This window comes from Sparus aurata, chromosome 5, assembly GCF_900880675.1.
Source record: "Sparus aurata chromosome 5, fSpaAur1.1, whole genome shotgun sequence".
Taxonomy (NCBI): domain Eukaryota; kingdom Metazoa; phylum Chordata; class Actinopteri; order Spariformes; family Sparidae; genus Sparus; species Sparus aurata.
In genome coordinates, this window is record NC_044191.1 from 24,514,328 (window position 1) to 24,528,897 (window position 14,570).

Consider the following 14,570-nt stretch of genomic DNA (forward strand, 5'->3'; position numbering starts at 1 on the left):
CTAGCTTTTTGAGAAAATCACAGTGGGTGAACATCCCTGCCGTGAACCTGCCTAATTTCTAATACATCTCAGTCATTAAAAAATGTCCTTTGATACATCTGGCATCTGTGTTTATCAGTCTCCAAAGTAGCAGCTGGTTTTGGTGAAATATGATCATTTCAGAATAACAATTTGAATCTGTTTATGGTTGTTATTTTATCTAACAACGTTCAGCTGGCACCACCTTGAACCAAACTTACTATTGTTAAAGCTTTTTTCCAATGGTGGCTTTGATCCACTACACGTTTTTATCTTGGAATTGTTCCAAAGAAACAGATATTGATTGTTTTTCCAGTGCTCGGGGTCAGTTTCCAGTGACAATTGCTGCATGATTAGTACTTGCCAAATGTGTTTTGTAGCTGTAACTGTAATCATTTGCTAATTTACATCAAGAGCAGCTGAGGATAAATGTGCTTGGATTTAAAAAGTTCTGACTTTTATTTAAAAGCTTAGTTATACAGCTCTAAATGACTGGGAAATATTATTTTACTTTACTATTTTTTCTATAATTTTCTTGCATAACTCTTTGGGGATACATATTTGAAAATACAGTGAGTGAGTGAGTTTTCCAGCTTGTATGCTAAATTATTTATGTTTAGTGTCTGAGAATCTGATTTTTTATAAAACCGGCTCAGGTTGGAAGCTCTAATTTTTGAAATAATCTATGGATGAGACCAGTGTTCTTAAATCCTGGTCCTTGGGGCTCCCAGCCTTACATGTTTCAGATGATTCTCTGCCCTTCATTGAACTGTGCTGAAGCCTGATAACAATCCATTCATTTGAATCAGGTGTGTTGGGGCAGGGAAAAACCTAGAACATGTATGGCAGGGGGCTGATGACCAGGATTGAGGAACACTGGATTAGACATTTAGTGTATAATGTCATGTATCAAAAAATTGTCAAAAAACTAAAAACTAGAGGATAGGGATGTTAGTACCTAGTAGTTTTGTAACACCCATTTCACTGTGATTTGTGTCAATCCATAAAGGGTGGAATCAGAATAAAATCATGTTGCGACTTGATTAAACTGTTTCAAGATATTCAGTTCTTGCTTATAAACCAGCCAGGGGGTAACATATGTCATGTACAGTAAATGTTTTTTCTGAATTTGGAATATCTACAAAATTCTGTACATGTCCACCTACACAAGCTGAGATGCCTTTTAATACACCTCATGTTTTCTGTCATTTGGGACCTGCATTGGACCATGGGCAGGACTGATCTGTGGCCTGGGAAAATCTTCTTTGGTTACTTATTGAGATAAAATGTCAAATCCCTAAACAATGAAATCTGACTTGTGACAAAGCTCCACACATTCATGGAGTCCATGCGTGTTTTAAGTAGTTGAAACTCTGACACCTCTCAGATCCTAGGAAGAGATAAAGCTACATGAGGCTTTCTTTGAAAAGTGTCTACACATATCTATAAACCTAACTTAGTTTGCCACTAGCAGTCACTCTGATAGAGACTTAAGGTAAAGTCACAGAGAACTGGAACAATTCTCTGCCTAATGTTGTACAATAACTGTCAGCACCACAGTCAATGCAATCTCTGAGGGACTCCTAATTATGACAATGGAGCTGGTGCAGATCATGCTCCAGTTACTATTTCTGACAGCTCTATTTTGTGGGGCCATATAATAGACATCAATCCTTGTTAAGCACAAGCAATTAAATCACTTACTGCTATATCACCTCAAGAACAAAACCAGGTCTTATGAACTTTTTGAAACAATGTTTTCTGTAGAAATGCAATTGTGAGACCTGACATTGTAGCGTTGGAGCTTCTGTATTTGTTAACTGTCTGGTCTGTGAGATGAAAATATTACACAACACATTGTGGCCACATAACTGTTGTACCCGCTGAAGCTTGTCCCCACCCCCAGATGTAATCCTCTTTGATAACAGTGGTGAGAGAGCGACCCAATCCCATAAAAAGGGGTTTCCTCTTCCAATTTTTTCAATGAGCGCATATATTTTTGGCCTTGTGTGGAGGAAGTGTTATAAATGTGGGCAGCTGTGTTGTTGATGTGTGTACGGATATGCCCAGATGCATACACCCACATTGAATCATTTATAAACTGTAAGCACCCTACATAATGTATATGTAATTCAGAAGTAAAAATAAACCCTGCGCTCACACATCTTGATCTCAAGGAGGTTCAATCTCACATGGATGTTTACGGATCTGGTGGTAGGGCAGATAAATTGTATGTTGGTCAGTGTTAGACGTTATTGTATTAGGGTTGTTGGGACGCTTATGTTTAGACAGATTCAAGTTGTGAAGTTTGGCTTCTTTTGTGGAATGATACAAAAGAACAAAACCTGGTATGAAATAGCTGTTAGCTTCATCATTACCGAAGCTAACAGCAGTACTGAAAAATATCAGATGGTTACCAACCATACCAGTGAGATGAAGAGTCATGGTATTTCCATTCCCAGTATTCCCATTTGTTACGTACATTTTAAAAACAGGAACAGAAAATGACTGCTTTCTTATGGCTTTTTAATGGAATAACATTTTCAGTTACACTTTAGCTGATATATGTCCAGTTCTTAGATCAAATTGGCAGCTAAACTTCCCAAACTGGTTACATCTAAGATCAGTGCTGATGTTCTAGCATACTTAAGATAAGCTTCACACCAGTGTTGTGGAAGTGAATAAAGGATTTGTGTCTGGGCATGCCTGGTATGTCTGACTGAGGCGCTGATTCAAATAAAGGGTAATGGCGCCCTCTAATGTTACCAAGCAGGCACTGCTGACAACCAGAGGAAGTTGTAGTATGCTGTTGAGGTCATCTATGTCATGCATCTTTTACTGCAGACCCCACTAGACTGTTGTTTAAAGCACACAGCCCATTGCCGAGACTTGGTGTGATCATGTTAGAACTTTAGCCCTTTAAACTCTACATAGGAATTTAGTGGTTATTGTTTTATGCTGGGAAAAACTGGCAGCACCACATGAAGAAAGACTTAACCTCTGTACTAAATAGTCCACAATTACAAGTTCCTATTTAATGCCTTTTAGTGCATTTTTTGTTATTGTTAAGACATCTGACAGTCATCTGACATTGATGTGTTTTCTAAAGATCACAAATCAGTGAAGAAGCAAAACAGGGAAATTGGCAATACCCTAATCCCTGCAGCTTTTGAGACTAATGTTGCAAATGCATTTCATGTTTCAAAGTGGGTTACAGCTTTTCACAGTGATGTGAAAGACTAAAGACAACAACACAACATTAAAACATCAGAAAGTGTTACTTAAAAACAAGTCTATAAAAGTCTTCTTGAATCTTGAAGTGATTAAAAAGTATTCTTCGCTGCTTTTCAAAGAAGACGAGTGGTTGCAACTCACCTCACTGGAATTCAAGACTTGTTTAGATGCAAATAAGAGACACAGAAAAGTAAAGTAGTTCTGACAAGAGTTGAGAGCTGGTATAACATTCACTGCAAACGGATGGAAAATGGCTGGCCGGATGAGTCATTTTTCACCTTTTTACCTGGAGATCATGTTTGGATATAAAGCTAAAAGATGTCTTAATCCAATAATATCTGCGATTGAGCTGGCAGCCATATTGAGTCGATGATTGCTGTCTGTAATTATGTAATGGGCACGAAACATGAGACCACTTTGAGGACTCAGTGCACTCATGTACAAATACTTGTTCTCTCATGATATTCCTGCTTTCCAGCGTGATGATTTCCCTTTAAATAAAACTAGACAAATTCTGTGTTTTTATGAGAGAAAGATTGTCTCCTATGTCTTCCAAGATTACTGGCTCTACTGTTCACAGAACTCTTATGGGATGTAGTTTAGCACAGAGTGTACATTTGGTTTCCAAATCCCCCTCATCTGTCAAAGAGCTTGAGATTTTCCCTCTTGAAGAACAGTCTAATATCCCAACAGACAGAGCTTAGCGCATGAATGACACCATCTAACACAGATCGATGCGCAAGGGCCTAATCCTTTGGAAGAGGATCATCAAATATTGTCCAGCGTGTGGTCATTTATCTGAGGCGTTAAAGTTTGTCTATAAGTCAGTTGTGACCACTAGGATGACTAGTTAAATAATAATCAACATATACCCTGCGCAAGTTATCAGAGTAAAAGGGATGCCTTCAAGCTGTTTTTGTTTTTTGGATCAACTACCCACAGTATCCAGTTTCTGACTGAGAAAAACAGGAAGTGATTACATTTGAGGAGCTTGAATCAGCAAATATGATGCTTTCACCAGATATATGATTCTGTCAATCAACTTATCTATTACGCTGTCAATAGACAAGTGTTCTGCTTCAATGTATTAGTATGAAGTAAATGTTGATTTCACAGTGTAATGGATTTAGAATAATGAAACCGACAGCGTTTACATTGGTTCCTTATGAACCAGGCTATCCCTGTACAGGCTTGCTTGCCAGCAGGCACAAAGTCACCTGGGAAAAGGAAGGCTAACTGGCCATCCATTTCTGTTAAAGACTAAATGATTGAATAAACTCACGATTTGCCATATGATGTTGTTTTTATTTGTGACTCCAAGAAAAACGATCAAGTTGTTTTAACAATAGTGGCGCCACCATAAACGCCTACAAACGCTGTGGGGGATAGTTGTCTGTTGGCACTTTCATCAGTTGATTATACGTTTCACCTCCACTTATCTCTCATATTTCTTTAGAGATTAACAAACAACAGCAGACTTGACAGTAGCATTCTTTCCTGATTAGCTCAAAGGCATTAGGCATATTTCTGTTGCCTTGGTATCCCTACAACCTGAAGCGTTTTTATCTGAAACCAGTGCTTTTGTTGTAAATTAAGACCTCGTGGTTATTTTTTGAAGTTTATCAAAACCAAATGCTGAAAGGTTTTCAGAACTGATGTAAATAATGAAGTTTGAATTTCAGTAAAATAAATAAAATATCTTTATGTGTGATTCATGCACATGGTTCAGTCCATAAAATTCACTCTTGCGTCCTCTGGGTGGAGCCATATAGTCACTGATCAGCTCATCAGCTCAGTTGTAGATTTACTACGGAAGATTGATACGATGACTTCCATTCAAACAAACTCCATTTCTTAGAGTATAATATTTATTCATTAATACGCTGCGAGCTACCTTTTCTAACTAACAGCACACACAGCCGTAAATTAAGCTTTGTCAGTATGGACTTGTGGAGTCGTCACTATTAGATGAACATAGGCTGTTGGATGCAAGGCTTTTAATATGTACCATACAAAGTAAATCATATGCTATTGTGCTCAAGGAGTCAACTGGGGGCACCTAACCCAGTACAGGAAATTCCCTTCGTCTTTTGATTTTATGTCACATGCTTAACTGTGGTTTGTTTTAAGAGGCATTAACCAGCATGGTCATAGGAGGATGTATTGAAAACCTCTGGGTAGTAAAGGGCAAATGAAAGTGGTGAATTTTTTGTGGTGATGTGTAATAGCTTACAAAAGCCACATCAAAGAAATGTACACTTTAAAGGGTTTTGTCTGAGGACAGATCACTGTTTTTTATCTTCAAGCTTGTTTATTGTGTGCAATTGTTTTCACTCTTTTTAAAACACAAGTGAAAGGGGGCCAAGAACGTCATCGATGATTAAGCCCTGGAACTATTTGACTCTATGAAAACCATTAACCTGTGTACATTTTACTGTGCCATTTCTATTTCTGTAAATGATACCAGACTAACTTTACACGGGGGATTTTACAAAGCAGAGTACTTCAAGAAAGAGTTTATCAGACCATGATGATAACTTTTCTTTGTCATCAATCAACAACAGTTCAGGATTATTCAGGATCTGCAGTCTGAAATCAATTCCAATGTTTCTCAGAATTAGAAACACCTTGAATCTCCCCAGCAGGTTATCATCAGGTGATTTATTCCATGTAGTTTTTCTAGATTTTCTGTTTCACTTTCCTGACATGTAGACATTTTCCTGGCGCCCTATAATACCCACTCATCCACAGTTGGTAGGTTGGATGCTCTCTCTCTGGGGAGGGCAGCCCCGGGAAGGGCTTGGGCTACCTCTGAATCAAGTTGCACTGTGCAATGTCATGGATAGGCCTGTGATGGATCATGGCACAGTTGGCCTCAGTCTGTTCTTTCCTGTCTTTGACTAAGTAAACGTTTCCCTCTGTGCTCAGTCATTTATGAAAGCTCCTTTTGCGCAATACTGCCATACGCACATCTATCCACCAGCCTTGGCTCTTAGTCTGTGTGTGTGTGTGTGTGTGTGTGTGTGCATGTGCCTTGTGTCTGGTGTTAATTTCTTCTTCCGGTAAAGTATGATTTTGTCAGTAATGTGGAGTCATCTGGGGATCTTTCTGGATCATAGCAAGTTGTTACACAGTCTCACATGTTGTTGATCTGCTCTGTTTATACGTTATTATTTATTTTGTCATTTACCAGATGCAATTCTGCACTGATTATTGATGTTACAAGGGGAAACAGTCACATTTTTCTGGCTGAGATAACTCTGGTAGACCTTTTTTAGTGTTTATTTGCCACTCTGTATGTATTACTACAAATCAGTAGGTGTCAGGATAATGCAGAGAATACATGAATTGACTCGGGGAAGAAGACGAAATGGTAGTTCCTGAATAATATTGGTTTTGCTCCTGGCCACTTCCAAAGCTTTCGATATTTTCACAGTTTAGACTCCTGTATTGTTACTGTAGAAAATAAGCAGTTTTAGATTATTTGTTCTATTAATATCATATATTGACTTTTATGCCGGCGGAAGGATGGGCTGGTATGATGTAATACATCTTTTGTCCCCCTTTGAAGTAGGGGAGACATGTGGAGTCCATTGGCTTTAGTCGAATGCTCCCCGTTTGGGATTTAGTGGTACAGTTTGTATAGTGGTAGCCTTCACACACATGTTTCTCTGGTTCAGCCCAAAGACTTTCCTATCTTCACCATCTTTCACACACATGTACACTGCAGTCACAAAGTATTAGGAAAGTGACACATGTTTTGTGGTCTTGACTCTGTACTCTAGCACATTTAATTTCAAAGGAAACAATGGCTTTGAGGTTAAAGTCCCCCCCATGTAGGGGATGTGAACTAAGTTAATAGACACATAAAGTCATTATGATTAATTAGTTGTGCAATGTGCAATCACATACTCATGATTCGGATTGCATAACGATTGTTGAGTCACCGATCCAAGCATTTCTCAAAAGGAAAAAAGGAAACAAATAAAACTTAATTTCCATTCATTCTGTTAAGCAAGGGACTTTTTCCCATGGTCTTAAACGAAAACAACATACAAGATGTCCAGTCTTTGAATATCTTAAAATATATAAAATACTTAAGTGTTAAATGAAAGTGGACAAACGCCTACCTGCCCTACCTTTTGGCTGGAGATGACATAGCATGACATATACCTTGTAGATTTCTGACATCTGTCACCTTTTTTATTGTTAAGTCAGTTTAGCTGTTTTGGTTATATGTCAAATGTGATGTTAACATGACAAACAGTCATCACTATCCTTAGACTTTCTGACTGCACTGCATGCACACATATGGGTCAGCTAGGCACAGCTGAACCTCACTGACCTCCTCTGTTTCCTGGCCAATGCTCATTCATCAGCTAGTTACATTTGGATAAGCACTATATAATACCTGCATACTAGACCAGCACGTGTTCAGCATTTATTTTGAAATTTGCACTGTAAGCTTGTCACTTGATTATTGAAATGAAATCCAGTAATGCGGGCATCATCACAAATTTTTGCATGAGCGCCTCAGCATAGTCTGATTCAGGAATAGACTTATGCTGAGTTTACACCAAGATGTTCTTGCTTGAATCAAAAGAACATGTGACACCTGTATCACATGGTGAAGGCTCTCAGAGCTTCACTTGGGTGGGTTTGGACTAGTGGAGGCCACAATCTGGTTCTGATTTACTAGCCTATTACATAAGCCCTTTGAGCCTGTTATTTTTGAGAAGTTTGTTTTGTACGGGAAAAAAGCTAAGGAAAATAAAATAACAAATAAAAGTGGTTCCAAAAGCAAAAGTATTGTTAGACAGTTCTTGGGGTGGTTTTGGTGTTCACTCACAACGGAGGCCATATTATCTGTCTACCCCTGCAACCCCCAACAACCCTATCGCGACACAATTAGTGGGAGGTGAACGGGTTTAGACGGAGGGTTGAGGGGGAGCTGGTTAAAATTGGCGCCCACAAGATACAATGGAGAGGACCCCCTGAAATGTTGGATAAACAATGTACCTGAACCAAACAGCAGGCAGTGATGGAGGCATTTACCAGGGAGATAGACACAAACTAGCGACGATGGTGAGAAGAGGTAGGTGAGAGTGGATTTGAGGGGTTTTGAGGCTGGCCCTACAAAGAATCCGCCAGTCACAACTGAGGGGCCCAAAGCGTGTGATTATTAATTACTGATGGCTTCCCAGCCTTTGAAAATCAGGGGGCCGCAGACATCAGATGTGTGGAAGAGGCAGAGGAGCGAAAGGCCTGTCATTACCATCACCGAAACAATGTTCGAATTTGGCTGTCATGCATATTTGCCTAATTGACTGTTTTGATGCAGCTTTTTTTTTTCTCCATTTTGTTTTTGAGGGGGCACTGATGCCCCCTACTCCCCAGTCTTGATGAGGAGAACTTGGTGGGCTTTCAGCTTCACCCAGCAAGAACCTTCCGGAGGTTCTTTGATGGCAAGAAAAGCCACTGGAGACCTCAGGGGCCTCATTGGCCTCCATTTATGTATCAGCACCATAACACTCCATTTCTGATTCCTGACAAGAAATGAGTGAGGAGGAAAAGTAATGTATGAAAGGGATACAGTGTGTATAAGTGAATGTATGTGCTATATGGTGTGTGTGTGTGTGTCTGCAGGGTGGTATGTTTTTGTGTGTGTGGGGCTGTAATGAAAGGGGGAGGCCAGGGACCCACATGACCACATGAGGGGTCTCCTAATTTACATAATTAACTGTTGACACTTACTGTGCTTAATGAAGGCCTATTGAAGTCATTGACCCTTTTACACAGCCAGCCCCTGGGAATGAGACAGAGGCTCCTCCGGCAAAGGTTAAAACAATGTGTCTGGTTAACTTCCGACAAACGTGCCGAAACGCCCCAAAGTCTCAAAGATTCATACTCAATGGAAGAGGTTATGGCACAGAACGACCTGCGATTTCCCAGCTTTGAAACACCACCAGATGTTTGGCTTTGGTGTCTCATCCCTCATTATTTTTTTTCTACAGAATTTACCTAATAACATGCAAACTAATTTGTTATCAGGTTTGTGGAACAGTATCAGATAGCGTTATTTTTGATCAGGAATCCATGCAGAGCCATGCGCACACTGGCTTCAATTGTGTGTATATGGTTGGAGAAAGAAATCTCAGCAGTGATGATTATTGTTTTAGTCTGTAATCTTTTTTGGAAAAATGTTGCTTTTCCAGTAAAAGGGAACATCTCAGTTAAATATTTTTGTACCTCCTGCCAGTATCTCCTTATTTCATTTTTCTTTGGCCATATTTAAGACTAAAAGAAAATGTTGGGAATAGATATTGATAATTGATTATTAATTAATAATCAAGGAGGGTGTCCTTTTGTAAAAACTACAAACATAGCCAAACGTGGCTTGAGAAGTCATGTTCACCGGACTACAAACTAGTGGGCGTGACTTGCGAAATCTCGTCGGAGAGACTACTGGAAGTGCCGAATGTCACTTAGTGAAGACGCATGAGAACATGGATTCCGAGATTATGATTCTGATTCAACTGAATCATATACCTGGAATTCAAAAATGGCGGCAGTGAATGTGTCGACCCCAGGCGATCACTACAGTTGCGCGCAGAGTTTGAACAAAGATGGCGGTTACGTCGTCTTTGGCTTCACGTGCGGTTTGATTGCATGTGAGGTGAATTTGGAGGGATATTACCCACGGTTCCGAAAAGGATAGTCATGCTACCTTCGTCTCTCCCTCAACCGGTGGTAGGCGAGCGAATTGAGGTTCGTTTATCATCCGTTGATTGAGCCGGAATACGACGTACTGTGATCACACACGGCGGCAAAACTACACAAGCTATTTACAGAGTGGATCAGCATGAATGAGCTCCTAGCCAGCGTAATAACACAGTTGGCATACAGTACAGTCAACCATACGTAGGACTCGGCGGTCCCTTCACAACAAAAACATAAGCGCAACAAAAGCACACTGTATACTATATGTTTCTGCCCAAACAGTAGCCTCTTACTTGGGTCGCTTATTGCGACTAGTGTGTGTCCATTCGACTCAAAACTCTGATTGAAGGACCGGACCTCGGTGGTTCAGTCTCCTTCTGAAGATAATTTCTTCCTTCTGCAGGTGGTGGGGAACGACTGGGTTGTGCAGTGTTCCTCTATGGATCCAGCGAGGAAAGAACTGAAGCCTAGGCCAAGCGAAGTGAAAAACGTTTCACCATGCACCCTTACGGTAACTACTGAATGAACCTGGAGTTTCTTCATAGCATCACGTTACCATGGGAATGCAACGTGCAGAGGGTATCCTGACCTTTTAACTCTGAGTGACGTCAAGGTCATCCTGGCAGAGTTTCATGGCTCGCAGTCAGTAGGGACCGGGTGAAAGTTTTGGGGGTGTGTCATACCTTGAGTTACAGTTCTTCACACCTTTTGGACGTTGGTTCAGTTCCTTTGTTCTTGACTCCTCAGGTTGATAAGGCCCTAGTAGTTAGGCTTTTGATTTCCCTTGCAGGTCTTCTCTTTGTTTGAGCCATGTGGCATGAGGCCCAACAAATACATCAAGGGGTAACGCAGTATTTTATATGTTATGTTCAAGCAATAACAGTGTCATATTCCAGACTAATGGGAATGTCTAGGGCCTTTGGGATTACGCTTGAATTTGTAGATATGTGATTTGTAAGGAGTTGTTTTTGGCTTGCATGTGCAAGGCTATTATCTATTATCAGAGAAGGGTGGCACCAGCCACCTATTGGCCATTAACACACCAGAAATCATGTGAAAGCCAACACTTTGTGAACTAGAGGTGTGTGGTTAGAAAGGGCTGTAGCCTGTGCTTCTGTTGTGCAAAGCACTCTTTAACACTGACAGACTACTAAGTATATTGATGTGTTGCCTTATGAATTGGCTCATTCACTGCTCAGTAATTTTGTTTTAAAAGTAATTAAAAAAAAAAAAAAATCTGAACCACGTTTATTGAAAATTTCATTTATTTCAATGATGAATGATGAAGTGTAGTTACACAGGTAATTAGCATTACTGTAATGAGTGGGCGAATTAGTTAAAATTGATCAGTTTGTTTTACGTTAAACCCAAAAATATTCAATAAACCAAGACCAGCATCCTTAGGGTCTAATACGGTCGTTAATGCGTGATCACAAGTGTTTTCTCATGTTGCTCTAACCACTTGACACTCCCTTAATGTACAACAATACTCACAATTCCTCTTCCTGAAAAATGTCTCTCTGTTCTCTATTTGTGGTTTTCTCCTATTAATGGATTTTCCATTTTGTTGGCCTCCAGGGCCCCTATCTACCATCCCCTGTTCAGGATTTGTAGAACAGAATGATTTCTTTTCTATGTCCATAGTTCGTCATAGATCGCCAAAAAAAGCTTTTCCCATCTCCTCCCTCTTAATCTGCACACTTTGATCACTCACAACATCCCCGATGACCTCGTTGAACACGTCATTGTGGCTCAGCCTCGTTTGTATGATGTGATATTAGGAATAGGTCACTCCATTAAGAATCCAAGATTTTCATATCCTGTGAGAATCTGTTTTCATTGAAAGGACTTTTCCAGTTTGTCCCCCTCCCCACTCATCAACCTAATTCTCGGCTACCACACAATGTGTAAAAACAGATTTATTGTTCAGTTGGTTCCCGTCAGGTTTTTTTTTTTTTTTGTCTCAAAGGGGCCTAGAAATAGGTGATGGGGAGGGGTCTTTCTCTTTTAATGACAACGTCCTTAAGCTCAAAACTTTCCCACACTTATTTCAGAGAGAATGGGGGCCCTAAGATTTTTTATCAAAAATTGAGTTAGTGGTCGATAGATAGATGCTCTATGAAAATGTGCCATAACTGATGTAAGTGGGACAAGTGCCCTCCCCATCCACCCACCCTTTTTATGTCTATGAGATGGGGCGCCCCCCACCCCCCTTGGTTCTTGCACACTGGTTTCAGGGCCTTCAAAAGGGGGCCCCTCAAGCTTTGATCCTCTACATGGGTGCGGAAAAACATCTTTTTGCCCTACACTGTGCCCAGGAAACCAACGTTTTTGCTGCTGCTGTATGCTAATGTAGCCAAGCTAATCACCCTTCCCACTTACAAGATTTATATACTATAATGGCGCCCAGTGGTACCCCTCAATTCTGTGGCCCCCTTATCTACCCTCCGGATGTCCCATGGAGCAAAGGTGTCTTCTGTCTGTGAATGCAGCTGCCTTGCCACCACCTCAGCCTCTTGCTTTCTTTTGCAAAATGAGGATAACATGAAAACAGTCCCATGGGTGGGCCCCTTAACGCTGTCCCCCCCATTCTCTACCTAATGTACTTTTCCAGTAAATGTCATGAAACACACAGGAGCTCCAAGGTAGGCCCCAGACAGATAAATGTGTCGGGGGGGAGTTGTGGCCCCTCAGTCCCCTCAGCATGTCTGGTGGACCTGCTGCTTGGATTATATTCCTCCAATCAATATTTTAGCCATCAAACCCGTTTCATCTTCTAACCATCATATGAGTGAGCTCCCTCAGTGTGAGAAAACACATCCTCATTTACTCTTCTTTGCTTCCCTTTCTTCCTTTCAGATTGCTCAGTACTCATTTTAATGGTGTTGGAGGGCAGCGAGCTTGCAAACTTTCTTGATGAGGGGTAGTTTTAACATTTGAAAGTAAACAAAGTGTAAGTAGCAATAAGGAAGCACTGTTCAACCCCAGTCTGTGCTGTGGCCTACTCCTGGCCCCTCTGAATGAGACAAACGTTGAGCCCGTGCGGTGCTGGCTGAACCCGCCAGAGCTCTTGGATCTGTCCCAGGTTCTCCTTAGGTGAACTCTAGTTCTGCTTGTTGAGAGGGAGAACATGTTCTTTCAAATAAAAGGGCAGTAACTCAAAAGAAAATCTATTTTCGGTCAACTGAATATCAAGTCTTAACAGATAATGGGAATTTTATTTGGACATTTTTAATGTCAAAAATTAACCCCAAAGCTAAGCACTAACTCGGGCATGAGACAAAAAAATATTTCACCACAATCAAATCCGTGCCACAGTATTTTTAGATTTGAAAAAAAATTAAAAACGTCAGAGAGATTTATGGATGCGGATGAAATATTCAAGAGGGCTGATTTCAGTGTTGTGCTTCTTTTCGGGGCTATAATTGCTTCTTTTACAAGATGCAGTCTTTTTTTGGCCTCCTCAGCATTAGTCAGTTGCAGAGGGAATTGGTATGAGAACATGTCCTGGAGAGAGTGTGTGGCGTAGGTTTGCTCTTACCTGACAAATGGCGTCTTTGTTGCAGGTTCCATTTGTGGTTACTGTGGCCAGTTACAGGAATGGAAGTAGTGCTATTCCACCGGACAATGTATTTTTTAGTTATTGATACTTTATACTTTATTCAATACCACATGTTTTAAAAGATATGATCTGCATATTCGATAGTATCGAAAGTACCAAAGCTCTAAAAACGATGTACAATCACATTTCAACCCACGGCTACACAGATTTTAACATTATTGCAAATGTGATGTGTTCAGTGACACTGTGTCTGTTCAGCACCGTGTGTAGGTTGTCACTGAAAGAAATGTGCTTAGGGTGTTTTCCCTTTTTTTCCATGGCATTACAAGAGGTATTGAATACGTTTGGCATTATGGAAACCTTATGTTGTGGTGCACTTTTTTATGTGCACCAAGAAATGGCACTACTACACCCTGCTGTGCTTTTTAAATGTTTTATAATATCAACCAGATATTTTATTTAATAAGTGATGTAAACTCTAAAAGGTTTTATTGTATAGGAATGTTGAGCATAGCACCTGTAGATATTATGAGTTAACCACTTGCCTTGAGTGCCTTGAGTGTTCTTGTTACTGTCATTGCATTGCAATAATTAATTCAAGTTATTGTTCAGGCACATAAAGGTCAAAGCCTTTTCAATGGCTTTAGGAATGGTGCAATTTCTAGCTATGATGTATGTTTGTGTGTCTGTCTTAGTGTGTGTGTGCATGTGAACCATAGCAGCGGGCACTTACTGCCACATCCAGATGGTGTTGGAAACAAACAGTGCTACGCTGTAGGACCCCTCAATAGGAGCGTCTAGACTGGTCCCTGACCAGACAGATACAGCCTCCCATCAAATTAGCGTTTGTCAGATTTATGGTAATGGTCCGCAACAGTCTTCCTGTCAGTGACATCAAGATTTACAGCACTGACACCCATCCCCACCCCCTCTGCCACACAGATACACACATATACACCATCCTCATCCTGAGCACTCCCTTTATCCCGCTCCCGCCTATAGATGCACCCCCTGCTCCATCCCTCTCCATCCTTCA

At 40.6% G+C, this 14,570-nt stretch overlaps 1 protein-coding gene across 4 annotated transcripts in view; it reads left to right on the plus strand.

Annotated features, from left to right (window-relative positions):
* LOC115581552 (ADP-ribosylation factor-like protein 15) overlaps positions 1-14,570 on the plus strand; it is a 105,967-nt gene that overhangs the window by 23,338 nt on the left and 68,059 nt on the right. For 2 of the 4 annotated variants that reach the window (XM_030416726.1, XM_030416725.1), the window contains exon 2: positions 10,376-10,483. The exons of the other annotated variants lie outside the window; for them this stretch is intronic. In XM_030416726.1, the coding sequence (XP_030272586.1) occupies positions 10,376-10,483 (108 nt within the window). The remainder of the gene's footprint in view (positions 1-10,375; positions 10,484-14,570) is intronic. 4 annotated transcript variants of the gene reach the window in all.